Here is a 16021-nt window from a genome sequence, read left to right as displayed (position 1 = left end):
CTAAAACATTTTGATTATCCTTTAAAGAAAAAAACCTAACCCCCTAAACCTGACAATATTTTTTGCAATTTTGCAAAGGACAAGTGACAGTGGGAACTAGGATGTGATCTTTCTGGAGTAAGGAAAGGTTTATTCCTTTAAAAGAGCACACACTCTGATCTTAGAGCCCTGTTTACCCCTCTGGTGTCTGGTTCTGTGTGCATCGACATGAGTGATTTGGAAATCAAGGTTCCAGTAAAGTCTTCAATTTGACTCACTATATAGCGTTTGAATCTACTTGTAGTTATATGTTTATCTGTGAAATTATTTTAAAACGTACTGTACAGTCTTTCCACGTTTGCTTTTAATTTGACTACCTTGCGTGTCACGCTCGAAAGTGGGTGAAAAAGCAGCCGTGTTTTCTGGCGATCGGTGCAAGTGAATTGTAGTTCTCTTGTTCCAATCCCAGTTTGGGGTTAATTAATAATACCCAGCCTTCTTGGTACTGTTCATCATTAGAGTTGAAATTGCTTCCCAAAGGTCAGTGTCATTATCCCTATTTTGCGGACAAAAAATTAAGTCACCAGAAGGGCGAAGATCAGGCAGGGTATTGCTACAGCAGAAACAGCGTGTGTTACTGCAGAGTGGCAGATATTTAGCTGTACGACGTAAGATGTATTACTGTGTAACACCAGAATGCTTTTGCAAGTCAACTGATTATAAATGGTGCATTTGGAATAAATTTTGTATCACAAAGGAGTTGACATCCAGGACTCAGATGACTAATTATCTAATCTTGCATCTGGCATAAACACCAAAGCCATTTGTATGATGAACTGCGTTTCACAAGAGCAAGAAGGGAGCGAGAGAACATTCGCTGCTGACTCAGTGGTCGTAAATCTTCTGGGGTGTGTTTTGCCTTATATTTGATATTTGCTCAATGGGTTGAGAGAAGTTAAGTGATCAAATGCCATTTGAAAATCCTGGCCTGCAGCTTTTATTTTTTCTCGTTTACATTGAAGAGAAATATTACAATACAAGCACGATTATTTGGGGACTAGCTCTGTGTGGTGTTACTGAAAGCTGTTCGTTTGAACGGGCACTGTAGATTCATTGTCTTCACTCTTTTTTAAAGAAGTCATTTTACATTTGTTTGCCTTGATGATGATCTGCAGTAGAGATGTAAATGAAGAGAGCAGTGTGTGCTGCTGTGCAGCTTTTTGTCTCGTTTGTTTGAAATTAAGTCATTAACTATAACAGCACAATAAATTTTTCAGTTTTACTAGTAATCAGAGGACTTTGGCATGTTAATCTGATCTGAAATAAAATAGATGCTCTGCGCTGGGTGATTCTTATTTAACTTTTATTTCTGGACACATGAAATTTGTATGGTATATCCCTTCAGATTAAGGGAAGTATCGATGAAAGCTTATTTATAACAGAGAAAAAAAATGCAAGATGAATCAGTGGCAAGTAAATGATATGCCTGAACTTTTATGGCCAAAGAGTGCCTGCTGTTAACAAAGTTTTCTGCAACGTGAACTTTTCTAGATAGCATATCGTTAATATTTTATGGTAAGGAAGAGAAATCATCAAAAACTCCAACTAGAACATAAAATACCTGAAGTAAAAAGAATATATGTAAGTATCTTCAGAGCAAGTTTGGATACTCTTATTGATTTGAGACAGCATCTCATTCTGGCTTGACGAAATACAGAATTTGTAAATTAAATTTTATGTTTACTGTGTACGGTTTTATGCTGATGTTGGCACACTTTCAGATGTAAAATCAAATTACTTTTTCCAATAAGGCAGCATAGGTTGAAGCATGGATTCCTTTCTTTGCTAATGGAACTAGTGGAAAGACATTGAATTATGCTGACTCTCAAATTGACTGAGAGCCAAAGAGAGAAAAATCGATGACATTTTTGATGTCCTGTAGAGCTTTTAAACAGGCCTCAGTCTAGCAGAGAAACTCACTGTGAGGTAACTGTTGTTGACATTGGTTTTCCAGTTAAGGAATGTCCTTCTTCAGGTAAGCGTGCATCTGGCAGTTGTAGGCTTCGTTGCCATTCCAGAGGCGGAGGTGGTATGTAGGCAGGGACTGGGTTTTGGAATGGCAGTCAGAAGACCCTGCTTCCAAGGTATGCCTGTCACTCAAATGCTAAGCGTTTCCGTTGGAACAGAGGCTGCACCGTGTAAATACGCAGGGTAATCCCTGTAAAACAGTAACGACAAAAACCAGAAGGATCTTTTATCTCAGGACAAATTCCTGAAAGTCACATGTACGGGTAATTCCAATAAATTATCTTTATTTAGATTAATTAATGATAGGGTAGATACAGGTTATTTTGTTGTTGTTGTTATTATGTGTTTACATTTACATAGCTGAATCCTAAAGATCTAAGCATTATAAATGTCCATCAAATACGTGGCTTGCTGATATTTTTAAAAATTTTATAATATTTTTATAATTTTGTAAAATGCATTTTATAGCAGTAATTATAATTTTATAAAAGGCTATCCAATCCCTCAGAATCTTGCTGTTCAGATAGAAAAGGTTCTGATCTAGATAGGGAGAGACTGCTATATAGATACATCCTCGACATCTTGGCACTGTAGCAGAGGTTCATGGATTCTGGTCCATTTCTGTAATAAAATGATTTCTCTTTGCGTTCCTTCCAAGTCTAGGTTTACTTTTCCTTTAATAACAGAAGGATATAATACGACTGTGAAGGACTCTCATCCTGGAATGTGATTTTTCAACAGCAAACTTTGTATCCTCAATTCTTTGATGAAATGAAGAAAACTATCATACAGTCACTTTTGGGAATTCAATTTCTTGCAGTAATTGGGCTTTTCAGCTCCTGGAAGATTCATCTTGGGGTTTTAAGGGTTGTTCATGTTATAGTAGACGACTTCTGTCACTTTAAAAGCAACCTCTAATGCAGGTAGCATCAGCTCTGCAGAGATTGAAATATAAGTAACCTCAGAACTGCCATATTGAGAGAATGAGTTAGAGAAATCATAGAATTAGGTTTCAAAGATAATACACAGACAATCTGTTCAGCAGAATAGCTCCGTGGAAGCTGGGTTTTGTAGTTTGGATTCTTCACACCTCACCCCTTCAGTGTCAGCTGCATTTTAGTGCCAGTCATTAAATCACAAATGCTTATGAGTGGTTTGTGGTCAGCAACCATTCATTTTTTAAATACACACCAGCCTTCACGACATTGTAACTCCTCAAAGAGACAAAGGCGACCTTTTTATTTTGTCTTGCTTACATTTCGTTAGCTTTATGTGCTGTCACATGCACTTAACCCTCCAGAGAAAGGAGGTAGTGACTTGCTACACAGCAGAAAATGGATTAGAGGTCTCAGTCTAATTCATGTGTTGAAGGTAGTACGTTAAAGGTCAAGGGTTTCCTTTAATGACCTTTATTGTGAGATGAAATTCTAGTAGTGTCATTCCAAGAAGATGATTTCAAAGTGTGGTTTGTAAGGGAACAAGGCTTTTATGCTTGCCCAGTCTGTCTGCCCAGCGGGTTCCTCCCACTGATAAGCTTAACCTTGCAGGCCAATTTCAGTCAAATTCAAAAGATGGGTTGAAATTTGAAAGATAACTGAACACCTATCAGTCTGCTGAGAACTGGAGGCAGGGTGGGTGAGAACGGCCCCTCCAAGGTAAGGGTAGGGAGGGCTGAGCCCTGATGGATCCATCTGGCAGCGCCGGAGGGCCAGCCCATGCCCAGCTCCTGGCTTGTGCAGTTTGTCCTGTAAAACAGACGGTGACACAGAGGGGGCTCCGGCAAACCCGGCCCTGCTGGAGAGGGGACCCAGGGGGCAGAGCGTGCACATCTGCAGGGCGCCTGGGATTGCTTTTCCTGCTGCTGGTGGCGTCGCGTCTCTGACTTGGCCTTTATTCAGCTTCTAGTGAGGAAGATGTTTGCAGTGATGTGCTAGAAAGCCCGTGCTAGATGTGTTCTGAAACACGGTGGTGCGAGAGAGGTTGAGCACGTGTGCGAAGGTAGTTGGAGAGGGGCCTGATCTGAGATTTGGCACCCCTTGGCAAATCTAGTGCCAGCTGCCTCTGGACCTCCGAGGCTGGGAACTGGAGCTGCACTCGCCTGCAGTGCTCCGGCTGGAGAAACATGGTAGGATGTCCCTTTGCAGCCAGGTCTCCCAGGTACTCGGATGAAAGAATATATGAACCATGCTCTTGCAAGCATGCTTTACTGAGCAATTTTTTTTTCTTAATTTATTTTTTTTCAGGAACATGCCAGTATTTTAATTTTGCTCTCTGCTCTGGTATTTTTTAATTAGTTGGATATGCCGTGCAGCACAGCACTTTCTTTACTTCCTCACGTATAATATCCTGTCAAATCCCTCTGACAGATGAGTGCAGGACCTGAGCGCTTTCATGGGGTGGGTGCCAACACACTCATCGTTGAGTTCTGTGGTTTTGCAAATGTTTCCCATCTGATCACCAAATGTGATTTCCCAGAGGTTTCCATTCATACCTATTTCACGTATCCTTTACTAGAGGGAGCATTTGGTTGACTCTTACTATCTCAAAAAAATGTTCAAATTCTTTCCTTATTTTTTAATATCTCAGATTAGATCTTCATTTGTGAACAAGTCGAAACCAATGTCTTTGACTTGTCATGGTTAACAAGTGATAGTTATCAGGTTATTTCTAAGGGCATTTTTAAGTTGTTCTTTTGGCAGGGTTTTTTTAAAATTGAGACTATAAAGTGTTTTACCTACCTTAGTCATAGCTGTCAAATATGAGCTTCATATAAGGTTTTGTTCTGCTTTATGAGATAGACTTTCAGTGATTGCTGCTAAGTTGAGAACTTCTTTTATTCATCATCAGCAAAACCTTTGAGCCTAATAACTTGCAAAGGGAAATTATTGTTCCTACAAAAATAATTTTATTCTCATTCACTATATTTGTCTGTGGAGTCTTTAGGACATATCTCAGATCATAGCCTCCCTAAATGCTTTGAAAAGTAAGATACAGCTATTACAAAATCAGTACACTGATAAATACTGAAAGTCTGATGGGTATGTTGAAACGTCTTAATCCGTGTTATCTGATGAGCAGTACACCTCTATTTTTTTTAATATCTGGTTAAGATAGGCTTAACTGCAGGAAAATATCCATATAAACTTGATCGTACTCTTTAGAATACAGCCATGAGCACAATGCAAAAGGTTAAATATTTGGTAAAAAAGAGGTGCCACTGCAGTGTCCGTGTAGGTTACGGTCATGGTAAACACATCAGAAAGAGTGTGTTTTTGTAATGGTTGTGTATTATATTTCTGTTGCTTACAACTGTCACCACAAGGACAGAATCATTTTGAATGTGACCAGGCAGCTGTCTCTGTGAAGCCTATAGATAGCAGCTTCCTTGTGTACCACATTTTCAGCTCCTTCAAACAGATTTATCAAGCATCTTTACTGTCTCAACACTGCCAGCTCAAATGACTTCTCAAGGAGCTTTGGTTATGCAATCTTTTAAAAGGTGCATTGTTTTTTCCGTTTGTTTCTTTTTTTGTGTGTGTGTCCTGGGTTTTTTTTAGTAACTCACTGCAGCAGCTAGAATCTAGTGCAGGGTTTCACCATGTGTTGGGAAAAAACCCATACTCCATTTGTCCACCGTGACCAGGCTTTAAATAAGCATCAAAACTTTCACCAGCTGTGCAAAGCAGCAGAACAGCACGGGTCAGAGCGGAGCGGTGAGCTTGCAGGAAAGCGCGCTGCTTTGTGAGTAAGGAGAGGAGAACCTGCAGAGACAGGAGCTGGAAATAGCATTCGCTTGGCATAATTAGAAGATCCATCCGTATCATTTTGGGGTCTAAGGGCTGCTTAACGGGATATTCCTCTCTGAGTCCTGTCTGACTTACAGGAGTTAGGAGACAAACAGCAGCCCCTCAGCTGGCACCCTGTCTTTCTGGATGGCCACTGAAGCAGGAGGCAGCTGAAGGGAGGGCTGGGTAAACAGCCAAAGGATCTTCCCAAAGAATTTCTCTGCTCATTACTTTGCAGTTCACAGCATGGGAACTTTCAGTAATAAAGACTTTAAAGGCTTCTTCAAAGAGCTTCCAGGCTGTATCAGAAGCTCCATCTGGAAGAAGTCTCATGAGACCTTGGTGTGTTTTGTAAATACAGGCTGGGGACAAATGAGGTTTTTCTTAAATTGAATCTCGCAAAACTTGCTTTCTAAGAAGAACTCGGGACAGGCCCCATTAACACAGGAGTGTTTACCAAACTGCGTCCCTAGTCTAATGCGTTTTGGAAAGAGTGCAGTTAGCTTGTCATCCCTACAGAGTCTTTTACCAGCACAGTAAATTATAGACCTTATGGGAATGTGCTGTACTTGGTTCTTTTCAGGTCATGCTCTTGGACTTGCACTGCTGTGTGAAACTATATACGATGCTTTATGCTCTTTGCTTGTGGATTTGTTTTGTGTTTCAGCAGACTGAATAGCATTTCTATTTAAATCGTGTTTCATTCTAACTAAAACAATTGCTGTTCTGTGGTGTCAGGGGATTCTTGAGGTAACAGGAACACTGTATGTTTTGTGATTTACTGGCCGTTTTGGCCTTTGAAAGGCACCAGTACGTTTCGGTCCATTTTTCCTGCTTTGTTTGGGTTAGTGATGCCTCATCAGTTACACCAGACCATGACAGCGTTAAGCGTTTTCAGCACTGGTGGCACTCGATTATGTATTTTGGTCAGGGGCAGTAATGTGCCCATAGCATCATTTTCCCATCAGCACTGCTAATGCTCCAGGAACACCAGCATTACCGATTTTTAGGAACTTGATGTCTGTCTTTTGTGGTTTTCCCCTTTTGAGCTGCATCAACTTTTCTAAGAATGCGTTTACATCATGCAGTTGTTTATGACCGTGAGTTAGCTGCCTGCATCAGACTAAACCTGCCTGTCTAGAGCTGTTTGCCTGTGTGCTCCACTTAGCACTTCTGGCAGCGTATGAGAACAGAGAATATGGAGTGAGAAAAGAGTATGAAAGCTCCATAAATCTTGTGTACATTGAAAGTATCTCCCACTATCAACTTGGTATTTTTCCCTTCAGTTGTGCTCTTATCTAGCAATCTCAGAGTATTTTACAAAATGAATTAAGCCTTCTACAGCCTCGCTCCGCTCCCTCAGGAAATCAGAGGTCTGAGTGGTGAAGTGGCTCGTCCAAGGTCAGCTGCTGAATTAGTGGCATGGCTATGAATAGACGTAGGCATTCTAGCTTTCAGCCCTCTGCTAAACAAGATTGTGCCCTCCCAGTTTCAGTTTGTCATAAGTTAATGACTAATAACTTTTGAGCAACTAGAATGTGGCAGAAGAATTTATTTTTGGCAGCCAACAGGTAATCCTTAGTTACACCAGCAGCAGGACGCAGTGCAGCTCCCATGTCCCCATGGATCCTGCCTGCCAGTTCTTGTTTTGTGCAAGATCTGTGAGGACAGGCGAGGACTACCAGCATGGGGAAGTCTGATCATTCGAGTGTGGGTCGTTGGTGTTTTGTGGGGTGCTGTAGCTGCTCACCTGAATGTTCACTTTTGTGATAAAAACAAAGGTCCTGGACCTGATTCTTCATTTGTCTTGGTGTAGCAGTAATGAAGTGTCCCGAGAGTGGTTTGACTTCAACGTCTAATCTACTTTAAAAGAAGTAACAAAAACTCAAGTGCAGTCTGCTGTTCCTTGAAGGGGAGAAGTAATTCAACTAAACTCCTCTCAGGAGCCAAGTAAGAGAAGTAAATTTTGAGTTGTGCTAATCAGGAAGAGGAAGTCATCTGTCTGCATCTGGTCACTTCCCTGCTTACATGGCGTGGTCCTGTAACGGCTACATAAGAAGCTTTGTGATGAACAAATGTCAAGGGCAATTAATTCCTTGGCAGGCAGCTGTTATTATTAGGACAAGAGCGGACAGACATAGAAGGAAAGCCTTCAGCTGATTTATTTTCTCTACCTTTTCTATCAAAATTGATAAGTCACTCAAACCCCAATGGTGAACTTTCATGCAATAAGAATTTTTAAATTGCCATCTCTTTTTTTTTAGTAGGAGACCTTCTATTAGATTTAGAGCCCAGAGGAATACCTCAGAGAAAACGTTTGGAAAGTCTTCACCACTTTAATGCTATCAGGAAGGAGCAGAGTTGTGTGTTCAGCTGGTAACGTAATAATACGTGGGCTGAGTTAAACCCACTTCAGACTGTTTTTCTCAAACTTAATTGATGGAAACGGACCACTTTTAGGCTTGATTTATTACCTTAGCAGAGTTATTCCAGGACTGCTGCAATGCAACTGTGGGTGTTCTAAACACACCCACGCTGCCAGAGAATCAGGAAGGATGTACTTAAAATCCTCTAATTTATCTAATAACATCTTTAGCGGCTTTTTGTGTAGGTTTAGTATTGTAATGGAAATGCACTCTCTGGCTAGATAAAGAACTCCTGTGTGGAACTGCTAGCGCGGGCTGTAAATAGCACTTGGAGCTGATTGGGGAAATGCTCTGACCAGCGACGTACGCTGTAATTGCACCTTTCAATTTTGTAATCTGTCACTACAGTTAGAATAATATCTAAAATTTCAGATACAAATGCTCATGACTCTGGGTCTTCATAGATGTGGCCTTCCCACCTTCCAAGCTCAGGCAGAGCAGAGGTTACTCGTGTCAGGGGTATTTTTTTTCTCTGCTGTTTAGGTTCTGAGTCTCTATTTTAGCCACTGTTGTTGCCTCAGTTCTTAACCAGGTTCCCTCTTTGCCCATCAGTGGATGTTCCTGAGGGGCTGGTTTGACACAGAACAAGTTTGGTTTTCCTAAACAGTTTCAGCACTGAGCTGCTGGGGGTAAGCCTTGGACTGGGCAAGAAGCTCAGATTCCTGCAGGTGCTAGCACAGCCTGTTACGTCCGTGTCCAAAGCGAGCCCTGTCTGGCTTGTGTTCGTAAATGCTTTCGGCTGTGCGTTATTTAGGCTGAACCTTAATCTTTCTCTGCGTTTTTTTCAGAACACTGTCCTCGCAGTGCTGCTAGCTGGTGGCATAATTATTCTATCCCAGGCATCACAATCTCTTGCTCTTGTTGTTAACACAGGAATTGCACGTGACAGGAACGGTAACAAGTATCGCCACTCTGGAGTACCAGAGCTAATAATAGAAATGAAAAACCTGCTCTTTGTAAGATAAAGGGGGACAAGGCGAGGTGGAAAATCAGCTTCTACACGTGCCAGAAGTAAGGGAGGTCCCGGTGTGTTTTCCTCTTGCTGATTACTCTTACCACCGGGCATTGCTGTATGTAAATAGGATCAGAGTTCCTGTGTTGTGCTGGGAAGGGCCAGTCCTAAGACAGCTGATTTCCTCCAGCAGTCGTGCTTCATTAGCGCGCGCGGTGCTGAGGCTTGGAGGTGCTGCGTGAGCAGAATACTCAGCTGCTCGTTCTAGGAAATACTCTTACTGATGGCGCAGTGAGGCGGTACGGGTGGCTTTCTGCGTAACTTCAAGGGTCAGAGCTTGTCTGATGACGATGTGTCACTTGGACAAAGCTATTTATTGCCAATCTTACATTTAAATGATTTGCAGATATGTTGAATAGTAAATAATGAGGGTCGGAGGACTTATTTGTGTACGTTTTCTAAATCTGTTACATAATCTTACTGTTTGTAGCAGTATTTTGTATCAAGAAACTGGAAAAACTTATGGTGAAATGGCTTTTCGAAAAACCCCAAGTGTAGCGAATCTGATTTTTTTTTTTTAATTATTATTTTTTATTTTTTTTCCTTCTGGAGTTCAGATTTTGCTGCTGAAGCTGCAGCATGTGGGCCAGTTTAGGATGGCAGTTGGCTTTCCTGGGCAGTGAACCAAATGCGAATGCCAGTGACAGTCGCCATGTGCTTCTCAGGCTCCAGAACGATGTCTGATGAGTCCGCTTTTGTGTGGAGGATTTTCTCTGCTCTGGATCTGGTTGGACTGATGCTTCTAGGCTAATGCCCCCTCCCCAACTGTGCTAAAAGCACATGAACAGATTTACTGGGCCTAAGCAGAGGAAATAGGTTAAGGAGGTGTACGTGCTCATTGCCTGCTCCCTGCGCTAGCTGACGCGTAATTCCGTTGTTGATGGACGGTTTCTGAGACTGAAATCAGCTCATATGTCTCTGCGTAAGACATGGCAGACGTGTCTTATGGAGGAGATTGCTACCCCTGATGATAACTACGGAAACTGGAAGTTTCAGGCTGTGTCAGCAAGAGACACCTGGAGAAGTTAAGGCAGACCAATGGGAAATACAAAGTCATGTATAAATTAAGAGGTATTAAACGCTTCTTGAATGACAGAATGTACATTAAAGTGGCCTTGGTTTGCTATAGATTAATTAACCTTGGGAGATATCAGGCTTAATTAAGCTGCAGTGTGTTAAAGCCACTTTACTCTTGATAGAGATCATTCATGAGGGAGCTTTTTAACCTTATGCACATCAACTTCATACCCACTGTGGGTTTGCCTTAACTTTCAGTGTCCCTTGGTGAGGTTTCGGACACTTCAAAATCTGAGGACTTCTCTTATCCTTTGGAATCCTGACTCCAAACTCTTAGGAGAAGCTGGACAGAACGGGCTAAAGATAGAAGTGTGTAATGCACATGTAGAAAATGTAAGCTAAGCAAGGGTTGCATGACAGACCCTGCAGAGGGGTTCAAGTCTAGGCTTGCAAAGCATTGAAGGAGCTGTTATGAAATGGAACATTAACACTTAAGAAACGGGGAACATAAGAGTGAAACAGAGTTACTAAAATACATATGGTGAGTTTGAGGTCTTGCTGCAGGGTTGTGGTGCTGTCTGGCAAAGAAGAGTTAGAAGTTTCACAAATCTTGGTTCAAATTCCTGTTTGTTTACAGACAAATATTGTTATGTATTTCCCTGATGTCTTGGTTTGAAAAAGACAGGTGTCTGTGGAGGAAGGCAGGAGCCTCCCTTGAAATGGAGAGTGCAACCCCCTTCCCTCCAAACTATTATAATTTTGAAATTAACGGGCCTTCAGGCAAAGATATGGGGAATAGGAATAACAGTTCTTTACTAATATATATATATATATAACACAAGGCAGGGAAAAAACAAACAACCCACTGGTTTACACTGACAGAGTCAGGAATACAACCTGACACCCTGTTAGGGTGGCAGTAGCAGTCCGATAAGATGCTGGCTGCAGTCCTCCTGAAGTGATGGGTGTAGTTCTGTGGAAGCAGCAATCAGGTAAAAGAGTCTGGTCTTCCTCCGAAGGTCCAGTGGTCGGCAGGTAGCTCTCGTCCTCTGGAACTCAGGTGGGGGGAAAAGCTCCTCTGGGAATCCAGTGGAAGAAAGGCGGCTAGCGTGTTCAAAATCTCCGTTTTTATTTGGCATGGACTGCTTGGCTCCTTCCCCCCCCCTCCCCGGGCGGAGTATCTCACAATGGGATGGGGAGTCGTGAGGCAGTTCCTTGATGGGCCATTAACAGGAGATAGCCCAGGAGCGAGTTACCGATGGGTCAGGCGATAAGGCATTGTTGTGCCCATTGACAGGAGATAGTCCAGAGGGGGGGAGGCAGGGAGCACCGCCCCACCTGGTCTCAACAGCTCCTGAAGATGGTAATAGAATATATTTTTTTCTTTTGGCACATTTTACACTGTAACCCAGGACACCTGACTGCAAGTTACCTTGCTAAATCAGATTAAAATACCTTTTTTGTGGTTTTCTTTTGTGTTTTTTCTTTTCCAGTAATTGCCCTTCATTTCTGGCTGCTGCTTTAGCTAGAGCAACTTCAGATGAAGTCCTTCAGAGTGATCTTTCAGTACTCTACTTACCAAAGCATGTGGACAACGCAGATGGGATCATACGTAAGTACATCTGCGCGTGACAATGTACAATTTTACATGGTGTGGATCTTTAATTTACACTGTATACTGGAACTTTGCAGATAAATCATAGATTTTTAAAGTCAGCATTGACTTCAGTGATCTATCTGGTCTGACCAATTGAATGGTACTAGATTTTCCTCAAATTAATTCCTTTTACCAGCTAGCTAAACGAAGTTGGACTAGATTTCTTGTAAAGGAATATCCCATATTGATGTAAAAAGATGAATGGAGAATAGACCACTACTGCTGACAGAGCTAGTGGCTAATTTCTTAGTCAAAGCTTTCTTGTCTTTGAATCTCGTCCAGTTTCAACTTTTACTATTGAATTCTTTCTCTTTTTTAAATGTCTTTCTCTGGCTGTACTTGTACTTTATCAAATTTTTTCTCCTTAAGACCAGGTGGAAATCACTCTTTTAAGTGCACCTTCATCAGACTGTATCTGTGGCCCTGAATTTCCTCATAAGCACTTTATAAGGACTACGTGGTCCTGCTGCTTGCTGGCAAGTGCCAGTTGTCCTCCTTCATCCCAAAGTCAAATGGATGTGGGAAAAGAGAAAATAATTCTGAATTATTTCAATCAGTGTAGCATTTACTATGGCTTTTCTTTTTTTTTGTATAGTTTTAGCAAGGGATGGTATAAAAATATTTCATGGAGAAAAGCAAATTTCCCTTTTGAGCATTTATCTGTGTTGGCTAACAAGGTTTTCACAACATCCAGCTCAAAGCCATGCACCCTAAATTGTTTCAGGACCCTGCTGACCTAAATAACCATGAAAAACTTTCTGGGGCGCTCATTACAATGAAGAATAATGTTTCTTGCATGTATTGAGAGGCATTCTGTCATTTGATCTTGAAAACACAGTTACTTTGTCTATTCCCTCCTTTCTTGATTAAAAAAATAAATAAATGACGCAGGGGATAAGTAGGATATATAAATCTGGCTCTTCAAAAAGGAAGATTCTGCTGTATTTCTCAGAGGCCTTTGGAAACCTGAGTAAACCGTGCTATGGGTTCCCTTTTTGTAGGTATTGCTGCCTCTTCCTGCTGAGCAGGTAAATGGAATAGATTTGTCATTGTTCTGGCTGAGCAGCCTTCATTAATTTCAAATTGAGATCTCTGAGACTTGCATAAATATTTGACAGTCTCCAAGGAAATGTTGACTAAGCCTCCACACATAGTATCTAAAGAGTTCAACCAAAAAAAAAAAAAAGAAAAAGAAAACATCACAAAGCCCTCACACCTACAGCAATTGCCATTTAAAAGTATCTAAATCTGTAATACACAGATGCAAACACAGATTGATATGTGTACAGGCTATAGCAGGCACTAAAATACAACTCCAGATGCAGTATGTTGAGGTGAATTGTCATAATGAAGGTACTTGAAAATAAAATACACCTTTACAGATGCAATATAAAGTGTTAAAATATGAGGAAAAGGGGGAGAGGAAGAGAGAGAACATCTTCTGGACCGTAGTAAAGCAATGGTTTGATATGAACGCTGCAATTTCAAATAATACATCATATTTTTGAAATAGAGCATTAGCTCAAGTGAGGCAAGGTTTGGCTAAGAAAACCGTAACAAAACTAGGGGGATTCATGTGGGGCTGAAGGAGATTTCATTGCAAAAGGTCAGCAGCTCCATTCTAGCTGACTTTCTTAGTAGGAGTCCTTTGAGAAACCTGGGCTGGTTACTTAGAAGGCAGCTGTGACTGATGGATGCCCTAACTGGTACCATATAGGGAGACTTTCACGCTTTGAAAGAAAACAAAGGGAACTGTAGCAGGTGGTGAAAATGGGATTTCTGCATCTTGAAGTTTGTGCTCAGAGTTCAGTGTTGATCCTACTGACGTCTGAACTGCTGCAGAATGTGAAACCAAGCTCAATTTAGCTGGCTGGTTTTGATATCCAATTCTATGTCAGTTTTTCTTATAAACCCAGAAATATTTTTACTCTGTATAATACAAGGAGACATTTACCCGATTTGCCTTAAGTTTGAATTTGCTAGAAGAAGAAAAAAATATTCCGAATTTCCTTAGCGACACATTTCACTCTGAGAATTGCAACGTGACAAATCATATTGCATACTTAGGAGTGGTAAAAGCAGTTATTGATGTGCTGGTGGAAAGGAAATTAGAAGCCTCACGAAAGAAGAATGCAATCTTAAAAGAAAGAAAACTGTTTTGAGTGCACAAATATAGGAATGCGGGAATATGGGCCTGTTACATTCAGAGTGACCACGTGTCTTTGGAGATCAAGAACAGGATCTAAGAGTAATAGGCCGTGACTGATTCTTCTCTTCCAGTTGCACTGGAGAGGAGCAAGAGAGCTTCCATGAGAAAGGAAAGACGTTTGATTTCCTTTTTGAAAGGTCAGGTTAAGAACGTTCAGTTTTCTTTTTTGTGGAGGACGGTATTCATGGGCGGGGTTGGCACTGTTAAGGAACCACCAAAGGAGGCTGGATAGTAGGGCTGTGTTACATGGCGGAGGTGTCTAAAATATCCAGGAGACTTCACAGAGCAAATCACCAGGTCCCATCACTCAGTCTTTCCAGGTACCAGGAGATGGGATTACTATAGCCAAGACACAAAGAGGTCATTGACTAGCCAGAAACTGGAGTTCTTAGATTAAGGAAAACCTTGGTCATTGGCTTGATGACATGTCTACAAACCTGGGTACTGATCCCTGTTGTCACGCTGTCCTCATTTTCAAGGAAGGTCCTAAAATTTAGGTACCAAAAATCAGAATCTGGTTACTGATATTCTTTCTACCCTGATTTTGCCCTAAAAGAAGTCAGTTGTCTTTGGGAACAATGATGCCTGAGCTGGATTTCCCGCTAGCTGTGGTAGAATTAAGGACTGCTTCCAACACTGGGGATTTTGGAGCAGCAGGAGGGAAATGAAGCTCTCCGTGACACAACCGCAATGGCAGCTGAGTCAGCTCTGGCTCAGCGCTGCAGCATTAACAATCGATGAGTAATTTACAGCTGTGAGGGGGTGGTTCAACTGTTGTGGGCCTTTCGCCTGTTTTAACCTCAAGAGCAATTCTTGATGATGCTGACGCTACGCACGCTCCCTGCTGGGGAAGGGAGTTTAGTATCTCGGTGGGTGTTATCAGCCAGTGGGTTTCCTCCCTTCCTCCTTCAGAGGGATGCTTTCAAGTGTAGCAGCCACGTGACATCGAAATGCACATCATTTCCCTTCATATGTGCCCAGTGGAAAGAAATGGAAGACCAAGCCTGTGGGGTTCACTTCTGGAAAAGACAATTCGGACATGTCAGGCTGTACCTGTTCCCTCTTTAAATATATTACCCAGCAAAGAGATTTCTGGTGGGACCAGCGAGAGCAGTATAGGTGTTGTGAGGGGATGAGTACCCGTTACTGCAGCAGGTGGGATGACCCAGTCATCTGATTTCCACCACTTGTTTTTAAAGCTGTGTGATCAAGAAGCTGAGACTCCTTCTTTCGATGATATATACAGCTTATTTCCAGCTTAATGGCTGTTCCTGCAGATCAAGCTTAAACCAACTCTTAATTTGCAGGCCGGGAATATATCTTGCTCCTAAGGATCTTGGCCCCCTGACCGCTCTAGCCCACATCTTGTGTAGACCTAGTACAGAAATTAGTAAATGCTGCTTTTAGGTTGTTCACAGAATTTCTGTGAATGGCAAGATGCTGTCACTCTCCCCTCTACTCCCAGTTTTTGAGCCATTCCTCCTCCAGGAATGATTGACACTCATGGATTGCCGCTGTTTTGCTTTGAAGATCTCTGGCTTTGGTGAATGATCATGAACAAAGAGATTTTGATATGTTCAGCTCTGATGCTTACTTCCTGTTTTCCTCCCCTGAATTTCAGAACAACTGTCAAGTGCCCGAGTTTTCACATTTTAAAATTACTATTTCTCAGGAGTGACAGTTCAGTGTTTTCTTAAATTTAAGACTTTTACGGTTTTCTCATTTGCTTATGCAGATTTCTTTGACACCCAGTCTAGTCAGGAATCTGGAAATAATGTTATGAAACTCAGCAGCGTGCACGTTCAGGTACCTTCTTAATGCGTACACTGCCAAAACATCTTCAAGTATCACCGCTCATTTCTGTAGATTATTTACCGCTGTATTGCCTCAGCTCTGCAGTGAGGCGTG

At 41.7% G+C, this 16021-nt stretch overlaps 1 protein-coding gene across 1 annotated transcript in view; it reads left to right on the top strand.

The window, feature by feature from the left end:
• Positions 1 to 16021, top strand: part of PPM1E (protein phosphatase, Mg2+/Mn2+ dependent 1E) — a 66208-nt gene that overhangs the window by 44964 nt on the left and 5223 nt on the right. Inside the window, exon 2 of the mRNA XM_086475256.1 lies at positions 11741 to 11859. Within this exon, the coding sequence (XP_086331382.1) occupies positions 11741 to 11859 (119 nt within the window). The remainder of the gene's footprint in view (positions 1 to 11740; positions 11860 to 16021) is intronic.

This window comes from Leptosomus discolor, chromosome 18 (genome assembly GCF_034619465.1).
Source record: "Leptosomus discolor isolate bLepDis1 chromosome 18, bLepDis1.hap2, whole genome shotgun sequence".
Taxonomy (NCBI): Eukaryota; Metazoa; Chordata; class Aves; order Leptosomiformes; family Leptosomidae; genus Leptosomus; species Leptosomus discolor.
This window is presented reverse-complemented; position numbering and strand designations above follow the sequence as displayed.